This window comes from Scyliorhinus torazame, chromosome 7 (genome assembly GCF_047496885.1).
Source record: "Scyliorhinus torazame isolate Kashiwa2021f chromosome 7, sScyTor2.1, whole genome shotgun sequence".
NCBI classification, from domain to species: Eukaryota; Metazoa; Chordata; class Chondrichthyes; order Carcharhiniformes; family Scyliorhinidae; genus Scyliorhinus; species Scyliorhinus torazame.
The window spans coordinates 55,998,591-56,013,710 of record NC_092713.1 but is presented as its reverse complement, the minus strand read 5'-3'; the positions used below and the strand labels follow the sequence as shown (position 1 = coordinate 56,013,710).

Here is a 15,120-nt window from a genome sequence, read left to right as displayed (position 1 = left end):
TGGGGGGAGGCGTGATTGACAGCGCAGGGGAACCAATCGGCCCCCGAGTGGGAGGGAGGGGCGGGGCCGGCCTCCAGCCCGAGAAGCAGGCGAACGTGCTGTCCGTCATTCCGATATGATTGACGTCCGTGTTGACCAATGGAGAGGGGGAGCGGCGGTTCAGGGGGGGGGCGGTCAGCTGTAGCCAATGGGGGTGAGGAGGGGGGTGGCGGCAGCGGGCAGGTTCGGCTGCGCTGTGCGGAGGTTTCGAATGCTGTGTTAATAAAAAGAAGCAACATTGTAGCGGTGCGGGCTGCCCGGTGGATACTCCACCCCCCTCCCCTCCCCTCCCTTCTCCGATACTGTGGAGCAGCATGGCGGAGGACAGAGCTCAGCTGACCGCAAAGCGTCTCTGCTCTAGGCCCTTCCCCGCTTCCAGGTCGTCCCAGAAACCTGCACCGACCGGGAGAACCCACCAGCCGGAGTCTCTCCTGGATGCCAGCGCTAAAATGGTGGCGGAGAAGTGGCCCTTTCAGCAAGTGGAGGAACGTTTCTCCCGCATCCCCGAGCCCGTCCAGAGGCGAATTGTTTACTGGTCTTTCCCCAGGAACGAGAGGGAGATCTGCATGTACTCGTCCTTTAACTACTACTCCCCCGAGGAGACGGCAGCCGCCGCGGCGGCGGCAGGAGGCGCCGCCGTGCCCGGGGACGATGAGAATCGCCTCCCGTTCAGGAGAGGTATTAAACTGCTGGAGAGCGGTTGCGTGGAAAATGTTCTTCAAGTAGGTGAGTGAGATTCAAAAAAGAAAAATAATGGGAGGGGAATAATTACACAATCGCCACAAAAATGGATTCGGTCCAGTGACACTTCCGTTTGAACTGCCTGCTTTCCCACACCGGGGAATGTTTTGTCAACTGTCTGCAAAACATATCCCCACTTTTGCCTCTGAAACATTTTGAATAGTTTTTGCTGTATGGAATTATCTTTGCAGGCTTTGGCTTTAGCCGATGAGGTAAATTTGAGACAAAACAGCCCGCCGTGTTCTGACCACAAAAGGATGTATTAATAGCCTTTCGTCGATGCCCATTTGTGTGTTTGTGTTAAATCGTGGGAAGAGGGGTGGGGAGGGGGGTGTTTATTTAGGGTCAGAAGAGGGCGGGGAGATCCATAAAAACGACGTTGTGGTCCGAGTGAAAGGTGTACGCTACAGTAATTCAGTTAAGGTCGCGGATACATTTTCTCTCTCGCCTGATTTGACTACAGCTTTAAGGAAACAAACAACAAAAAACAGCTCGCTGTTTTTGTTTTTAAGGCGCCCAGAAAATCGGCAGTGATTTTAATTATGTTGAGCTGTCAGAAAGGATAACGCTGCGAGTTGCCCGTCAGGAATGTTCTTTGACTGGAGGGGGAAATGCCAATCCAGCATCCATAAACAGGAACAAGTTCGTACGCTGACAGCTATTAACATTTCGGTTGGGGAACGCTCGCAGTCACGACTCTTTAACAGTATGTTGATGTTTGGAGAGAGGTAACATTTCCAATCCCCCCCCCCCCCCGGAAATGACCAGTAACCAGCAAAGCGAAACCAGGAATAAAGGGAAATGGGAGAGAAAGCGAGCCAGGCAATTTCCATAATAAGGATCGTCTCTCTCTGTAGTGATGCCAAGGGAAAAGGGGGCGGGGGAATGGAGCGTGGAAGGGAAAGAGTGGTAACAGAAGACTGACCGTTGTTTCTCGTTTATTTCACAGTGTGTTTTCATTTTGCCATCGCGCACCGATCAGCTTGTCTTTTCCGAAATGTTTTTTCGCGTTTTCCCGGTTGAATATTTGCATTTACCAAAAGCGATTTTTTTTTTCACCTTCTGATTCCCACAGACAGTAGGGAACCGAGCCAAATCCGGGGATGATACATCACCCGAGGCTCTATACTTTATTTTTGTTACAATTGCCGCTTTTGACTTAATAAATTGATTCCCTTATTCCTGCACTTTACCAGAAACGGAATGATAGAAAAGGCCAGTCTGACCTCTTTTTGCAAGAACTTTGCCATTAAGCTTCTTCTTTGCACCTTTACAATATATCTATCCTGCAAACTGTTTCTTAATTCCGTGCTTTTGCAATTAAACTGCCGCAGTAAAGGTCCGGGCGATGCATGAACCAGAAGAGGTGAAACGACTTGATTTGGAAGTGCACGGTTCCTGCATCATGTTTGCACTTGTACACTGTCCTGACTTGTACGTCCGAAGGCAGGAACTACACGAAGGAGGGGGCAATGTCTGTTTGCTTTTTATTTTGCCATCAATCGTCACTGAAAGTTGTTTGCGATTTGAGTCCGGAGTGGCGGTGTCTGCTGCTGGAGCTAATTTAACGGCATTGCATCGGCTCTTGGTGCTTCCGTGAAGCCAGGTAGGCGAGTTCACAACTTGGAAGTTTGCCACCTGAGGTTCCATGCTGACCAGCTTGTTCAAAGCAGATTGACAAAAGGGTCGGTTCCTCGAAGATTGCGTTTTTCGCTTTCCAGAGGTTCAAGGAAGAGAAAATCAAAACTTAATTTTTTTCCTGCGTTTGAAATTGCGATCAATTTTTGGAGAGGTTTGGCCGTATTTAATCGAATGGACAGTTGCCTGCGAATGATATATTTTTAAAATTCAAGCAAACAGAGGAATCCGGTTTGGAAGTGGCATACCATTACTTATTAATACATCCAAGTGGGCAATTTTGTTTTTAAGGAGCAGTTCATAGTTTAACTTAAAATGTGTTTTGGTTTCTCAGCTACATATGAAATGATTACAAAAACTCTGAGCAATTTTTTTTTTACTAAGTATTTGATTATAAACGAACTCCTTGTTTCTTCTGAACCTATTGCTTAATTTTAATGCAAACTCACCAATTTGTAATAACAAACAACAACAGTTTAATGAATGAAATGAAAATCGCTATTGTCACAAGTAGGCTTCAAATGAAGTTACTGTGAAAAGCCCCTAGTCGCCACATTCCGGCGCCTGTTCGGGGAGGCTGGTACGGGAATTGAACCGTGCTGCTGACCTGCCTTGGTCTGATTTTAAAATTAGGGTTTTAAAAAAACCTCTGGATAACATGATTTTGTGGACTTCATTTTCCTGTTGCATAAGAACATAAAAACTCAGAGCAGGATTAGGGAATTCAGGCCTGGAGCCTACTCCGCCATTCAATACCATCATGAATGATCTCTCTGCTCCACTTTCCTGCCCGTTGTCCATAACCCTTCAACCTATTAAAAATCTGTCTTATCTCCTGTTTAATTTTACTCAAAAGTCCCTGCATCCACTGCACTCTCGGGTAGTGTTAGGTTATCGTCTGCAAGTAATCCCGTCCAAAGTATATCCAGAAGAGCAAAGGACTTCATTCATAATATTTAAAGCATTACTTGCTTTTTATTGAAGAAATAACACTTGCTTTGTTTATTCCTCCAAAGGGGTAAATGAAGCTTAAAATTAATTTTTATTTTAAATTTGTAAGAAACCTTGTTTGCATTTGCACCAGATCTCTTGGGTAGTCGTGGCTCCATAAATTACGTTGAAATAATTAAACTATTTACTCAAAATATTAGAAACTAATGAGTTAGCAGATGCTTTTAGATTTCTCTTGCCATATTTCCCATAGATGTACACATCAAAACATAGTTGTAAGAATAGCTTTTTCATTGAGTGGCCATGTATTTGTCCTGACATTGGGAATTGGCAAACTATTTGACTGTAAGTGGGTGGAGGTCGTAGTCAGACCTCAATGTCCACACATATCAAGTAGGGAATCATTGAATAGTAATCAGGAGTGGCTGACTTTTCCCTTTCCAAACCTAGAGGTGCAGGAGCTGAATGTGGTGCTCCTATGAGTGCCCTGACTGAGTTCGCCTAATACTGTGCAATTCTGCGATTGAACGTGCCACAGCTATTTACTTAGCGAACCTGTTGAGCCATTGAAGGAATTTATTTTGTGTAAACAAAACTTCAATTTGTAAATACCTGTGTTAATCATCTGGATACAAATAGTGTTGTAGACTGTATTTCATGCTTTGAATTTTAAGCATAAATTGTACTGTAGATAAATATAGTATGTTTACATTTATGCTATTATGGAGGTTTCCCTAGGGGCAGTGGTTAGGCCTGTGCTGAAGTCTAGCCCAGGATATCCATTCTGAATAAGAATGTTACAGAAATCTTTCCTCCTGTACGAATGATTCTGAGAAAGAATAATATTCTCCAGAGATGATATTTTTGTCTTGCATTACAACAGTGACTGCATTTCAAACATAAAGTAATTGGCAACATCTGGTGTTCGTGAAAAGTGCTATATAAATGCAAGTTTTTCATTTTTGTTGTTGGTTTTGAGAATAGTTTTATGGGTCACCTCATCGGTTAGAGGTCACCTCATCTTGCCTTTTGCATTTCTGAAATCTTTCAAATATTTACTACCAGGAAATGCAATTTATGCACAAACTATTCAGTAAATTGGAACATGCAGAAATATGTGGTTAGGTTTGAATTGACCCAAGAAGTTATGAATGATTTAAAGCATTGAACAATTGAAAATATAACGCTCCAATGTTAAGGTGGTGCATTTCTGCATCAGAATGAAAGTTCAAGTTGATTCATTTGTAGACCATATATTCACATGTATAGTAACCAATGTTCTTTGGTTCTATATGTTAAAAACAAGAATTCATCACAGGGCTGTAAATTTGAAGAGGATAATTTTGGAGATCTTTATCTGGAAACAAAACGTTTTTGGAAGCTGAAAAGATTTTCTAGTGCTAAATTATTTTAATGCTGTAAGAATCTCTTTGAGGACTGTTAACAGGGGAACTTAATGGTGGTAATTAATATGAGGAGGGTGTGAGAAAATAGAAATGTCAGTTTTTTTGAAAAAAGTTAGAGGTAATACGTAAAGCACAAATTAAAAAAGATGGGAGCTGCAAGCAACCAATAATGGAATAAATTCAAGTTCAGTTATTTGTCAATTTAGACTCATTGCTGGTATTATCTGAGTACATTTGTAAATATACAAGATAAGATCCTTTTGTCATGCGCACTTTGTTTATTGCAGTGAAGATGTGTATAATACTGAACATACAATAGTTTCAATAAAACATTTCCATATTACAGGTGTTGTTGAGGTATCTTACTAATGTTGAGTAAAATAATTACCTGAAAATGTAATTAAATTGCAATCAAGTACTCCTAACTAGTGCACTCTTCAAAACTTTTATTATTCCAAAAAGCCTCAATTTTTCACAGTTGAACATTTTGCATTATATCTGATATGAAGCAATGGCATAGTGTCTAGGGTTTGTTTTAAAGTTCTGGAAGTGCCTAACAGTCCTTGTTCAACTTCTGTAGATGACTGCTAAAATTTTATCGTCTAGCGGTAAACATCTGGTGTGTGTGTCCCAGTCATCTATCTGGAAAGTATAATAATGACACAAATTATGAGAATATGTGCAAGACACATGTTGGATACAGTGGCCTGGAGTTTCTGTTGCCCAAGCAAAACCAGAATAACAGTGAGTTATGTTGAGCACAAATTGAGGTTCTAAGATTTTTTGTGATAGTTTATTAAACATAGCGTGGAAGCCGGTCCCATCCAGAAAGCTGACCACAGCCTCAGATGAAATTAATCACTGTGGCGACCATATCAAATAGCATCTCCATTTGGCTGTTCGCAATTGGCATAGTACTGGCTGTACTCGACCAAACCAAGCTTGCAAAACTCTACTTAATGTTAGATGTGATTGGGCAGCATTTACTGAACGATCCAGAGTGTGATAATCTTAAATTGGTTGTTAGTGCAATTCCTATCAGTCAGGCTCACAATCTAGCTCACTTGTGCTTGCCAGGAGCTACATATATATAAAAGGTTCTGTCCTCTGCAGTCAAACAAAATGTGACCAGACATTGCAGCTTTTTTGAATAAGCAATAACATGAGGGACAATTTGCATTTGCCATGGCAATATCTAGACCTCTCGGGGCTGACTTGCCAGCCAATCATCATCCATTTTCTCTTTGTGTAAATCGTGGTTCCCGTTGAAATTTGGCATTCTTGCTTCGGTCCTGATGAGTGCAAGGAAAAAAGCTTTGATAGCATGTCTCTTTTTAAAAGTATTAATTTGCTTCGAATCAGTTAGATTGTTTGTGCAGTAATTAGTTTCTGCCTATTTTTTAACATAATTTCCAGTTACTTAAAATCGGTTTATTTACATATGGTGGACCAGACAGTCTGAATGTATCTGCTTATTTTTCATAATCACCTTTTCAGCTGTATTAATAAAACCAGTTTATCACCTTAAATTATCAAGAATTTTTTTTAGTATTGCAAATTGCTGCCAGATTTCCCTGGTTCATGAAAGATCTTGTGTACCTGAAGAGGAAACTCTACCGTAATATGTTAAACGGGATTTAGTTGAAATATTCCAATTGTTCGAGATAAAAGCTTGAAAATGCACTGTGGGCCAGCTGACATTTGAAAGTAGAAAATAAAAATGTATTATCACATTGAATAGGTAGCGAGCAGGTTTTATTTATATTGTGGTTCTAAATGATGGCCAATGTTCACTATCATAAAACAACACATTTCATCCACCCAAGTGAAAATGTTGGACACCAGCATATTAATTTGATGTGGTGTAAAATAAGATAATATCTTTGTGAAACTGTGCTGTCTTGACCATGATTCACTGTAGTGAACAGTGTAGCTCTTGATAGAAAGATCCATTTGCTGTGGCTGTATTTTCATGTCCAGATACAGATGATTTCTGAGCATGGCGGGTGTCTCGGTAAATGAGAGGATGTACTATTTGTGCAAAGGGGGCTGGAAGAAGGTGACGCCTTGATGTTTTGGGTGAAGAGCTATGCAGTGAACCTAAAACTGCAGTATATTGCTGAAAATAAAATGCTGCATTTGTGTTTGGATCGAGGGCTGCAGAAGAACGGAAACGGTTATTTAAACTCTGTAAAGTCTGGGCATTGCAGCATTACATTGTAATTGTATAAAAATGCAAAGTGTGGGGGAAGGAGAAGAAATAAAAACTGGGAAATCAAATAAAACTTGCAGCTGGAGGTAGGATTGAACAGACAATGGGATGGGATCAAGTGGCATCATTCAAACTGGATCCCATTTTGATAAATAGAATCAGCAAAAGGGTTCTATCTGCTTGGAATAAACAAAATTGGCATTTTTTTGGACAGTGCTGCTTTGTGTCATTAGTGTTCACATGAAGAAATTAATATGTTTTAACTGGGTAAATGTTTCGCACGTGTAAATAAGCATCCTTTCCCTACTAAATATTTTTTGCCGTAATGCCCCTAGGATGTAAAGAAAATGCATTCTTTTTTAATGGGAAAATATATTTTCCATGCATTATAGCCATGTTCTCTGATATTTAAAAGTCTTGATATTGGAATAAAAAATGATTTGTAATATATTTTGAAAGGAACACCAAGGGAAGCTTTTAAAGCAAGAAGTTCTGGTGATTGCCATTGTTCATGTGTACCTAGTGGAATATCAGTAGGCGAGTGGGGAATTGCAGCCAAGTCCAAGTCTGTCCATGCATCCATTCCCAGCAGGGGTCACTGGTTAGTCATGAGGATTGAGAACCCTGGCTGCTATTACCAGTATATCCTCCACACCCAGGGATGCTGAGGGCAATTGTTGGACCCAAGCACAACCCAGTTAAGAGCTAATTCAGCACAGACCACTGATGAAATTTGGCCTGTTGTTTGCCTGTATGACTCAGTGTCACAATTGGCAGTGCATCTAGTCATTGAGCTGCTGGAAGTACCAACCTAGTATCTTTAGTTTTCCAAGAAGCAGCGTAATGCTGCTATTGCAATAGTTTCTCCTATTCAAAGTTTAATGGAGAGCCTGCAATAGGTAATGATTTCCCTGTTACAAAGTCTAATTGATGCATTCTTTACTTTTAACTTCCTTTTGGTATTCACAATTCTAAAGGCAGTTTGAAAGTGGGGCTCATTTTGGTTCACATGAAAATATACTCTGTGTAATATCTCATAAACAGAACATTTGTCTCAAGAGAACTATAGATATCTGGGAGTGGTTACCAGGACTTGGAAGGTTTAAAATATGTGAACATATTTCATATACTTTGCTTGTATTCCCTTGAGTATAGGAGATTAAGGGTTGATCGATTGTGGTTAAAATAATTTAATAGAGTAGATATGGAAAAACTATTTCCTCTAGCGGCGAAATCAGGAACAAAGGGGCACCATAATCTTAAAATTAGAGTTTGGCTATTCTGGATCAAAATCAGGAAGCACTGTTTCCACACAAGATAGTAGAAATTTGGAACGCACTATCCAAAGGGCTGTGAATGTTGAGTTAATTGGAGTTTTGAAGCCTGCTAGGTTTTTCTTAGTTTAAAGGCATTAAGAGTTATGGAGCAAAAATAAAATTGCGATGCAGGTCAGCCATGTTCTAATTGAATTGCAGAGCAGACCTGAGGGGCTGAATGGCCTACTCCTGATTCAATGCTAAAATGTAGTAACCAATCAAAGGGTCCTGATGATACAATTTAAATGATTTGTCACCTCTATCTGAACCCCTTGATTAGGTTACTACCTTGAAAGGAGAAGACAATCTATTTAATAAAATTGGCTTTGGGATTTCAGATATTAAAGTAAACTTCAACATCTCAACTTATTCTTGATGCTTGATGACGTTTGTGCAGGAATAATAGCCCATGTTTTTGCAGGTATGCAGAGAAATAATTTGTCATTGAGAATATTGGCCAGTATGCAGTGTCTTTTTAACCTTCATAACGGAAACAAAGTACTATGTTCATACTAGCGCCAGCATTTTATTTAGGTAAAAGGGATAAACTGCTCATACTAATTTACTTATTAAATTAATTGAATTTTCACACCCGAAAATGACAGCTCTGTCCTCTTGGCTTTCACTCAAAATGTGACTTCTGCTGAGGCGTGCTGCCATAATTGAGTCTTGACATTTGAAAACAATGAATAATTCCATGTGTGTGTAGATATTTGTTTTTCAATGGTAAAACAGTATCTGGGGACAGAATTCTGTGGATTCAAGCCTGTAGTGCCTGGCATCTTTTATCTCAAACGTAATGATGTTGGTACTCACTTAAAGCACAAAACTTGCATAAGATTTTAAACTAGGCATTATACAACTTTTAAAAATATCCAAGATGATGGGTTGTCAGTAGAGCACAAACAAGGAAGAAAAACAGGTCTTCCTACACGTCAACCATTTTTGATTGCAATAAATCTAATGAGGGGCATGATAAAGGGTCCCCCCCCCCCCTCTTCATTCGTTTAAAAATTAGGGACAAACCTGATGAATCATGGTAACATTAAAAGCAGCACACTATAGTCATGGTGTGACACGCAGCTGGTTCCTCAGATGTACACATCCAACTTCTCTGTATTGAAGTGAGGCACTTGAGAGAGGAGGATGTAGCTAATGATGACCTTGCCATTGATGATAGTCAGAACTGTTTATTAGTTGTTTAAATTATATTGGCCACTCAAATCATAGAATTTATAGTGCAGAAGGAGGCCATTCAGTCCATCGAGTCTGCACCAGCACTTGGAAAGAGTACCCTACCCAAGGTCCACACCTGCGCCCTATCCCCATATCCCCATAACCCTGTAACCCCACCCAACACTAAGGGTAATTTTGGACACTAAGGGTAATTTAGCATGGCCAAACCACCTAACCTGCCCATCTTTGGGCATAGCCTCAAAATAAGGGGAAGTAGATTTAGAACTGAGTTTAGGAGGAACTTCTTCACCCAAAGGGTTGTGAATCTATGGAATTCCTTGCCCAGTGAAGCAGTAGAGGCTCCTTCATTAAATGTTTTTAAGGTAAAGATAAATAGTTTTTTGAAGAATAAAAGGATTAAGGGTTATGGTGTTCGGGCCGGAAAGTGGAGCTGTGTCCACAAAAGATCAGCCATGATCTCATTGAATGGCGGAGCAGGCTCGAGGGGCCAGATGGCCTAATGCTGCTCCTAGTTCTTATGTTCTTTGGACTGTGGGAGGAAACTGGAGCACCCGGAGGAAACCCACGCACACACAGGGAGAACGTGCAGACTCCACACAGACAATGACCCATGCCAGGAATCGAACCTGGGACCCTGGAGCTGTGAAGCAATTGTGCTAGCCACTATACTACCATGCTGCCCAAATCAAATATTTTGGTACAAAAAGGTGTTTGTTGGATATTGATTTTACACTTTTTTTGTTTTTATCCTTTTTTGTTTTTACCTGAATTTCAGTGGTGCAAGGAAATAGTGAAGCTTTAAAAATCAGACTTAGTTAAAATAACAGTTTGTATTGGGTAGGTTTTGATGTGTGGCGTTAAACTAACTCTTTAGAAGCTAACCTGATTTGTTGCACCAATTGGAATATTATAGAAACTGATATCACACATACTGCAGTGCAGAAGAGGCCATTCGGCCCATCAAGTCTTCATCGACGCATGAAAGACACCTGACCAGCCTACCTAATCCCATTTGCCAGCTCTTGGCGCTTAACCTTGAATGTCATGATGTGTCAAGTGCTCATCCAGGTACTTTTTAATGGATGTGAGACAACCCGCGTCTACCACCCTCCCTGGCGGTGCATTCCAGACCGTCGCCACCCTCTGTATAAAAAAAAAACAACCCAAAAACAAAATATTTTTCCTCAAATGCCCCCAAAACCTCCTGCCCCTCATCTTGAACTGACCCATCAACTAAGGGGAACAGCTGCTCCCTATCCACCCCGTCCATGCCCCTCATAATGTTGTACACTTTCATCAGATCGCTCTTAAGTCTTCTCTACTCCAGCTTTATACCTTCGCGGAAATTTAAATATACAGGTCCTGAATTTGCTTAAATATCATAATTGGACCTGAAGTAAAAATTTGTATCGAGATTGCACCTATGTTTCCATCTGTGGCTTGCACCAATATTTCCCCCCAATACATTTGAGTACCTCAGAATGTGTAAACTGGTGTAAACCCAATGTGAGTCAGCATAAATAATCGGGTCTCGCGAAAATGTCATGATTACACAGTCTTCCTCCTTCAATGCCATCTTTATTTATTAAAATAAATTTAGAGTACCCAATTCATTTTTTCCAATTAAGGGACAATTTAGCGTGGCCAATCCACCTACCCTGCACATCTTTGGTTTGTGGGGGCGAAACCCACGCAAACACGGGGGGAATGTGCAAACTCCACACAGACAGTGACCCAGAGTCGGGATAGAACCTGGGACCTCGGCACTGTGAGGCAGCAATGCTAACCCACTGAGCCACCGTGCTGCCCCCAAGACCATCTTTATAAATGAAAATGTCATTATTGATGTAAATTAGACAATGGCCAGATTTCTCCAGTCGTCGGGATTCACTTTTCCCGCTGGCAACATACCCCCGGCAACCGCTTTCATGGTGGAGTTTTGTAGTTTCAGCGGGAAATCCCATTGTGACGGGGAGATAGAATCACGCCGCCAGCGAACGCGCGCGACCAAAGGATATGCGGGGCGGGGGGGATCGGATCGGAGAATCCATCCCAATGTTGAAAATGTGTATATTTTAAGTTTTGATTTCCCAATTCGTTTTTTCCAATTAAGGGGCAATTTAGCGTGGCCAATCCGCTTATCCTGCACATCCTTGGTTTGTGGGGTGGAAACTCACGCAAACACGGGGAGAATGTGCAAACTCCACACTGGCAGTGACCTGGGGCAGGGATTGAACCCGGGTCCTCAGCGCTGTGAGGCAGCAGTGCTAACCACTCCGCCACCATGCTGCCCCTGAAAATATATTTATGAAAGTTTTTCAATATTTAATGAAACTCATTCTGCTGCTGGAAGATACAGGAAATACCAGAAATGTTACTATGATCTGTAAATTTGGACTTAAATTTTAAGCTATTCAGGAAATTTGCACCTGAGCATTGGTTGGAGCTATCTTCAGTGGAAGAGGGTTTTGGTGATGATTTCACTGAATCGGCATATAAGATTTGGAAAATATGGACATGGCATAAAAACCAGGACAAGTCACCTTAATTTCCAAGGTCTTTTATGGTAAAATCAGCATTACACCATTCTTCTGGTCCTCATTGGCAACTTTGCACTGGTTATGTCTGTTGTGCTTTGTGACAGCTCTATGTATGAGTGTATGCATGTATGAGTGTATGCATGGAGGCAGGGATTGAACGGAGTATGGAGAAGAAATTACTATTTAATTTTCACTTGATCAGTGGATTCCTTGCCCAGGAGTTGTTAACTGTCTTATTTTAGTCAACACATTTTAAAGCAGCCAGAGATTGGCAAAATACAGCTTAGTTATATCATGCGCATTGTGCCAAATCCATATTTTAAACATATAAAACATATGCAGAGTTCAGTAGTATGTTATGATGTGTTTGGTAGGTAGTGGGATGCCTGACAGTAGAAGTATTTTTAAAGCTTTCTTTTAAGAGACAGTAAGATTTTCAACTTGGCATTGTTATACATGGTGCTTGTTCTATTTAAAGGAACAATAAACCTGCAGTGCAAATGCTTAAAAATGGTCCTCCTTCCCATAGCCGTGTTCAATACTCCTGTGTTCATAGATATTAATATTTTATATATATTTTAATTTGAGTTGGCTTTTTAAAACAGATTCTTGTTCTCCTGCATGACAGCTGTACCCCATGCTGCGTATGGCCATTAAATTATGTGAATAATCCACAGCGGATCAGCTGTCGCATACAGGATGCATTTGATCCTCGGGCTGTAGCTGTCCATTAATGAGTCCTGACAACGGCCAATGAGTAGGTTCATGGCGGCATTCAGTGGGATTTTGTTCGGTGTTGACCCAAATCCTGTGGAGGGTATTGTTTCTAGTCAAGCGAGCTAGAGATGGATGATTTGGCCTTGGACAAATTAAAGAAGCAGCATGCATATTGTACAGGAAGTCGGCTTTAATGTTAAATAAATATCTATAAAGTATAATCCTGGAGAATAGAGCCGTCTGTATTGTGCCTTGTTTAAACTTTGTGGTACAGTAGATTGCATTTGATAGCAAACATGCTAAATCTGTGCATCGGCTTCCTTGCATAGCAGAATCTATTTTGTATAGTTGCAAAACTTAACAGTGGATATGTGCCCGTGTTTCAGCCAATCCACAGAGCCCTGCTGAGGTTTCATTTAAAAAAAAAAAAGTTTTTAAAAAATGTGCAGCCACAATTCCAGAATCTAGTTTATTTCATCTAATCTTATGAATGTCCCCCTGAAAGCACTGATTCCAGATGGGGAGCTATTCCATGGGTTTGAGACCCGTTCCAAAATATTCTTCCTTTATGCACCAGAGACTGCAAATGATCAGGTTTTTTGACTATGGCTAGAATTGCAGGCCGTTCTGATCTTGCTTCGACTCAACATGTGAACACTTGCGTGATCTGTAGTAGCTTGTGCAGGATAATGATCAAGAATGGGAATACTCGTTACCTTTTTTTTTCAATTTCTGGCTCCCAAGACTTGAAGATACTCAGTCATGTTCTGACTGTTGGCTTGTCTGAGATCAACTCGTTCATACCAAGGACCAATTCTGAGACTTGACTGATACTTGGATACTGAATTGTTTTGATAGTCTGTTATATTTTGTTATGGATAACCCCATCCTACTTTAAATATATGTGTAGTTTCTTTAAATGGCCCTGTGCAGAAGTGAAAATAAATTGTATGCTCTTGCTGTAGCATTATTCAAAACTTTGACATTTTTAGTTGAATAAAATTATAGTTTGTGATGCCAAGCCTTTGTTTCAATGCAGTTTAGCTTGTGACTTGAGTAAAGAATTAGACTGCATATTTCTGGGGGAAGAGATGAGAAAGAGAATGTAAGATACTTTGCTGCAGAAAGAATTTGGAGAGCTGGCGCAGTGCTACCATGCTACCTGCATTTTTCCTGCGAACTCTGCTGTGTAACTTTGGAAATTGTTGAATTTATTCCATATTTAAGTATAAATGTCGCCATTCTGCTAAAACCTCTCTTTTGTTAACAAACTACATTACTTTGGATCAGGTAATATCAATCACCATACTTCTCAACTGCATTCAATAAATAAAGGATGCTGAAAACTATTTGTTGCCAATAGACTGCATTTTAACTTTTTGGTACCTCCATTTGTATACGATTCTGTATTCTTTTTAAACAACTTCAGTTATATTCACCCAGTGTAGGATGTAGACTTCCTCATGTGGGATCTTTTACATGAGGGATTTCTGTCGTCTATGGATGCACTCCCGTGACGTTTTGTCAATAAAGGCTGAATTGTAATCTCTCACTGTTACCACTTGCCATCGGTGTTGGAAGAATTAGCCAATTGATTCTTAACCTTTCTGGCTGCGTCATGAATGTTCCTGCCATGGCCAACAAATCCTGGTATGGGATTTGAACCTGGAGCTTCTGTTTCAAAGGCAGGGTGCTACCTACCAAACCACAAACCCTCCATGTCTTTTCAAACAGGCCATCAAAAATGTAATTATAGTTTCATTTTGACGTTTTCCTTTTGACGTGAAGATTAAGTAGGTGACTTTTTCTTTTCCAGTAATTCGGAAGTGAGTAGATGAGATATACAGTACGGGAAGGACCATATTCCATTCCGGTTCCATGCTGAGTTAGCTGATTTCCACCTGAACAGGGATAGTAATGTCACAATTACTGCGATGCCTCTGGGTTACACTGGAAATTTGCTACACTCTGCACAATTGGAGGTCTGGCATGGAGAGAATGAGTCTTGGTTGTGAAGGACCTGGGGTCAACAGCCACGCTGGCGATCCCTGTTGAGGCCATGCATGACTAACTGCTACGTGGGGTAAGTAGCTTTGGGCCGTGGTGCTCGTGGAATCATTTTCCAGCAAGGAGCCAAGGCCTCAGGAAAGCAGCAAATGAGCTAGTTTGGAAAAAAAATAGATGCTTTTAGTGCTTTTTTTAGTCAAAAATTCTGTTCCGCAAATGTATACGAATGTTGATTAGAACCAGTGATCGATCATGTTGTTGACTTCATTAGGGAAAGTTTGATTCAGTACTATTGAACTTGATCAGGGTGCAGATTTAACATGCACAGAGATGTTCATTAACTTATTACCATTTAC

The 15,120-nt window shown here is 40.7% G+C and overlaps 1 protein-coding gene across 2 annotated transcripts in view; it reads left to right on the top strand.

Annotated features, from left to right (window-relative positions):
- Positions 1-204: 204 nt before the first annotated feature.
- The window catches only part of zswim5 (zinc finger, SWIM-type containing 5), a 301,620-nt gene continuing 286,704 nt past the window's right edge, over positions 205-15,120 (top strand). For both annotated transcript variants that reach the window (XM_072510737.1, XM_072510736.1), the window contains exon 1: positions 205-765. In XM_072510737.1, the coding sequence (XP_072366838.1) occupies positions 354-765 (412 nt within the window). In that variant the 5' untranslated portion in view covers positions 205-353. The remainder of the gene's footprint in view (positions 766-15,120) is intronic.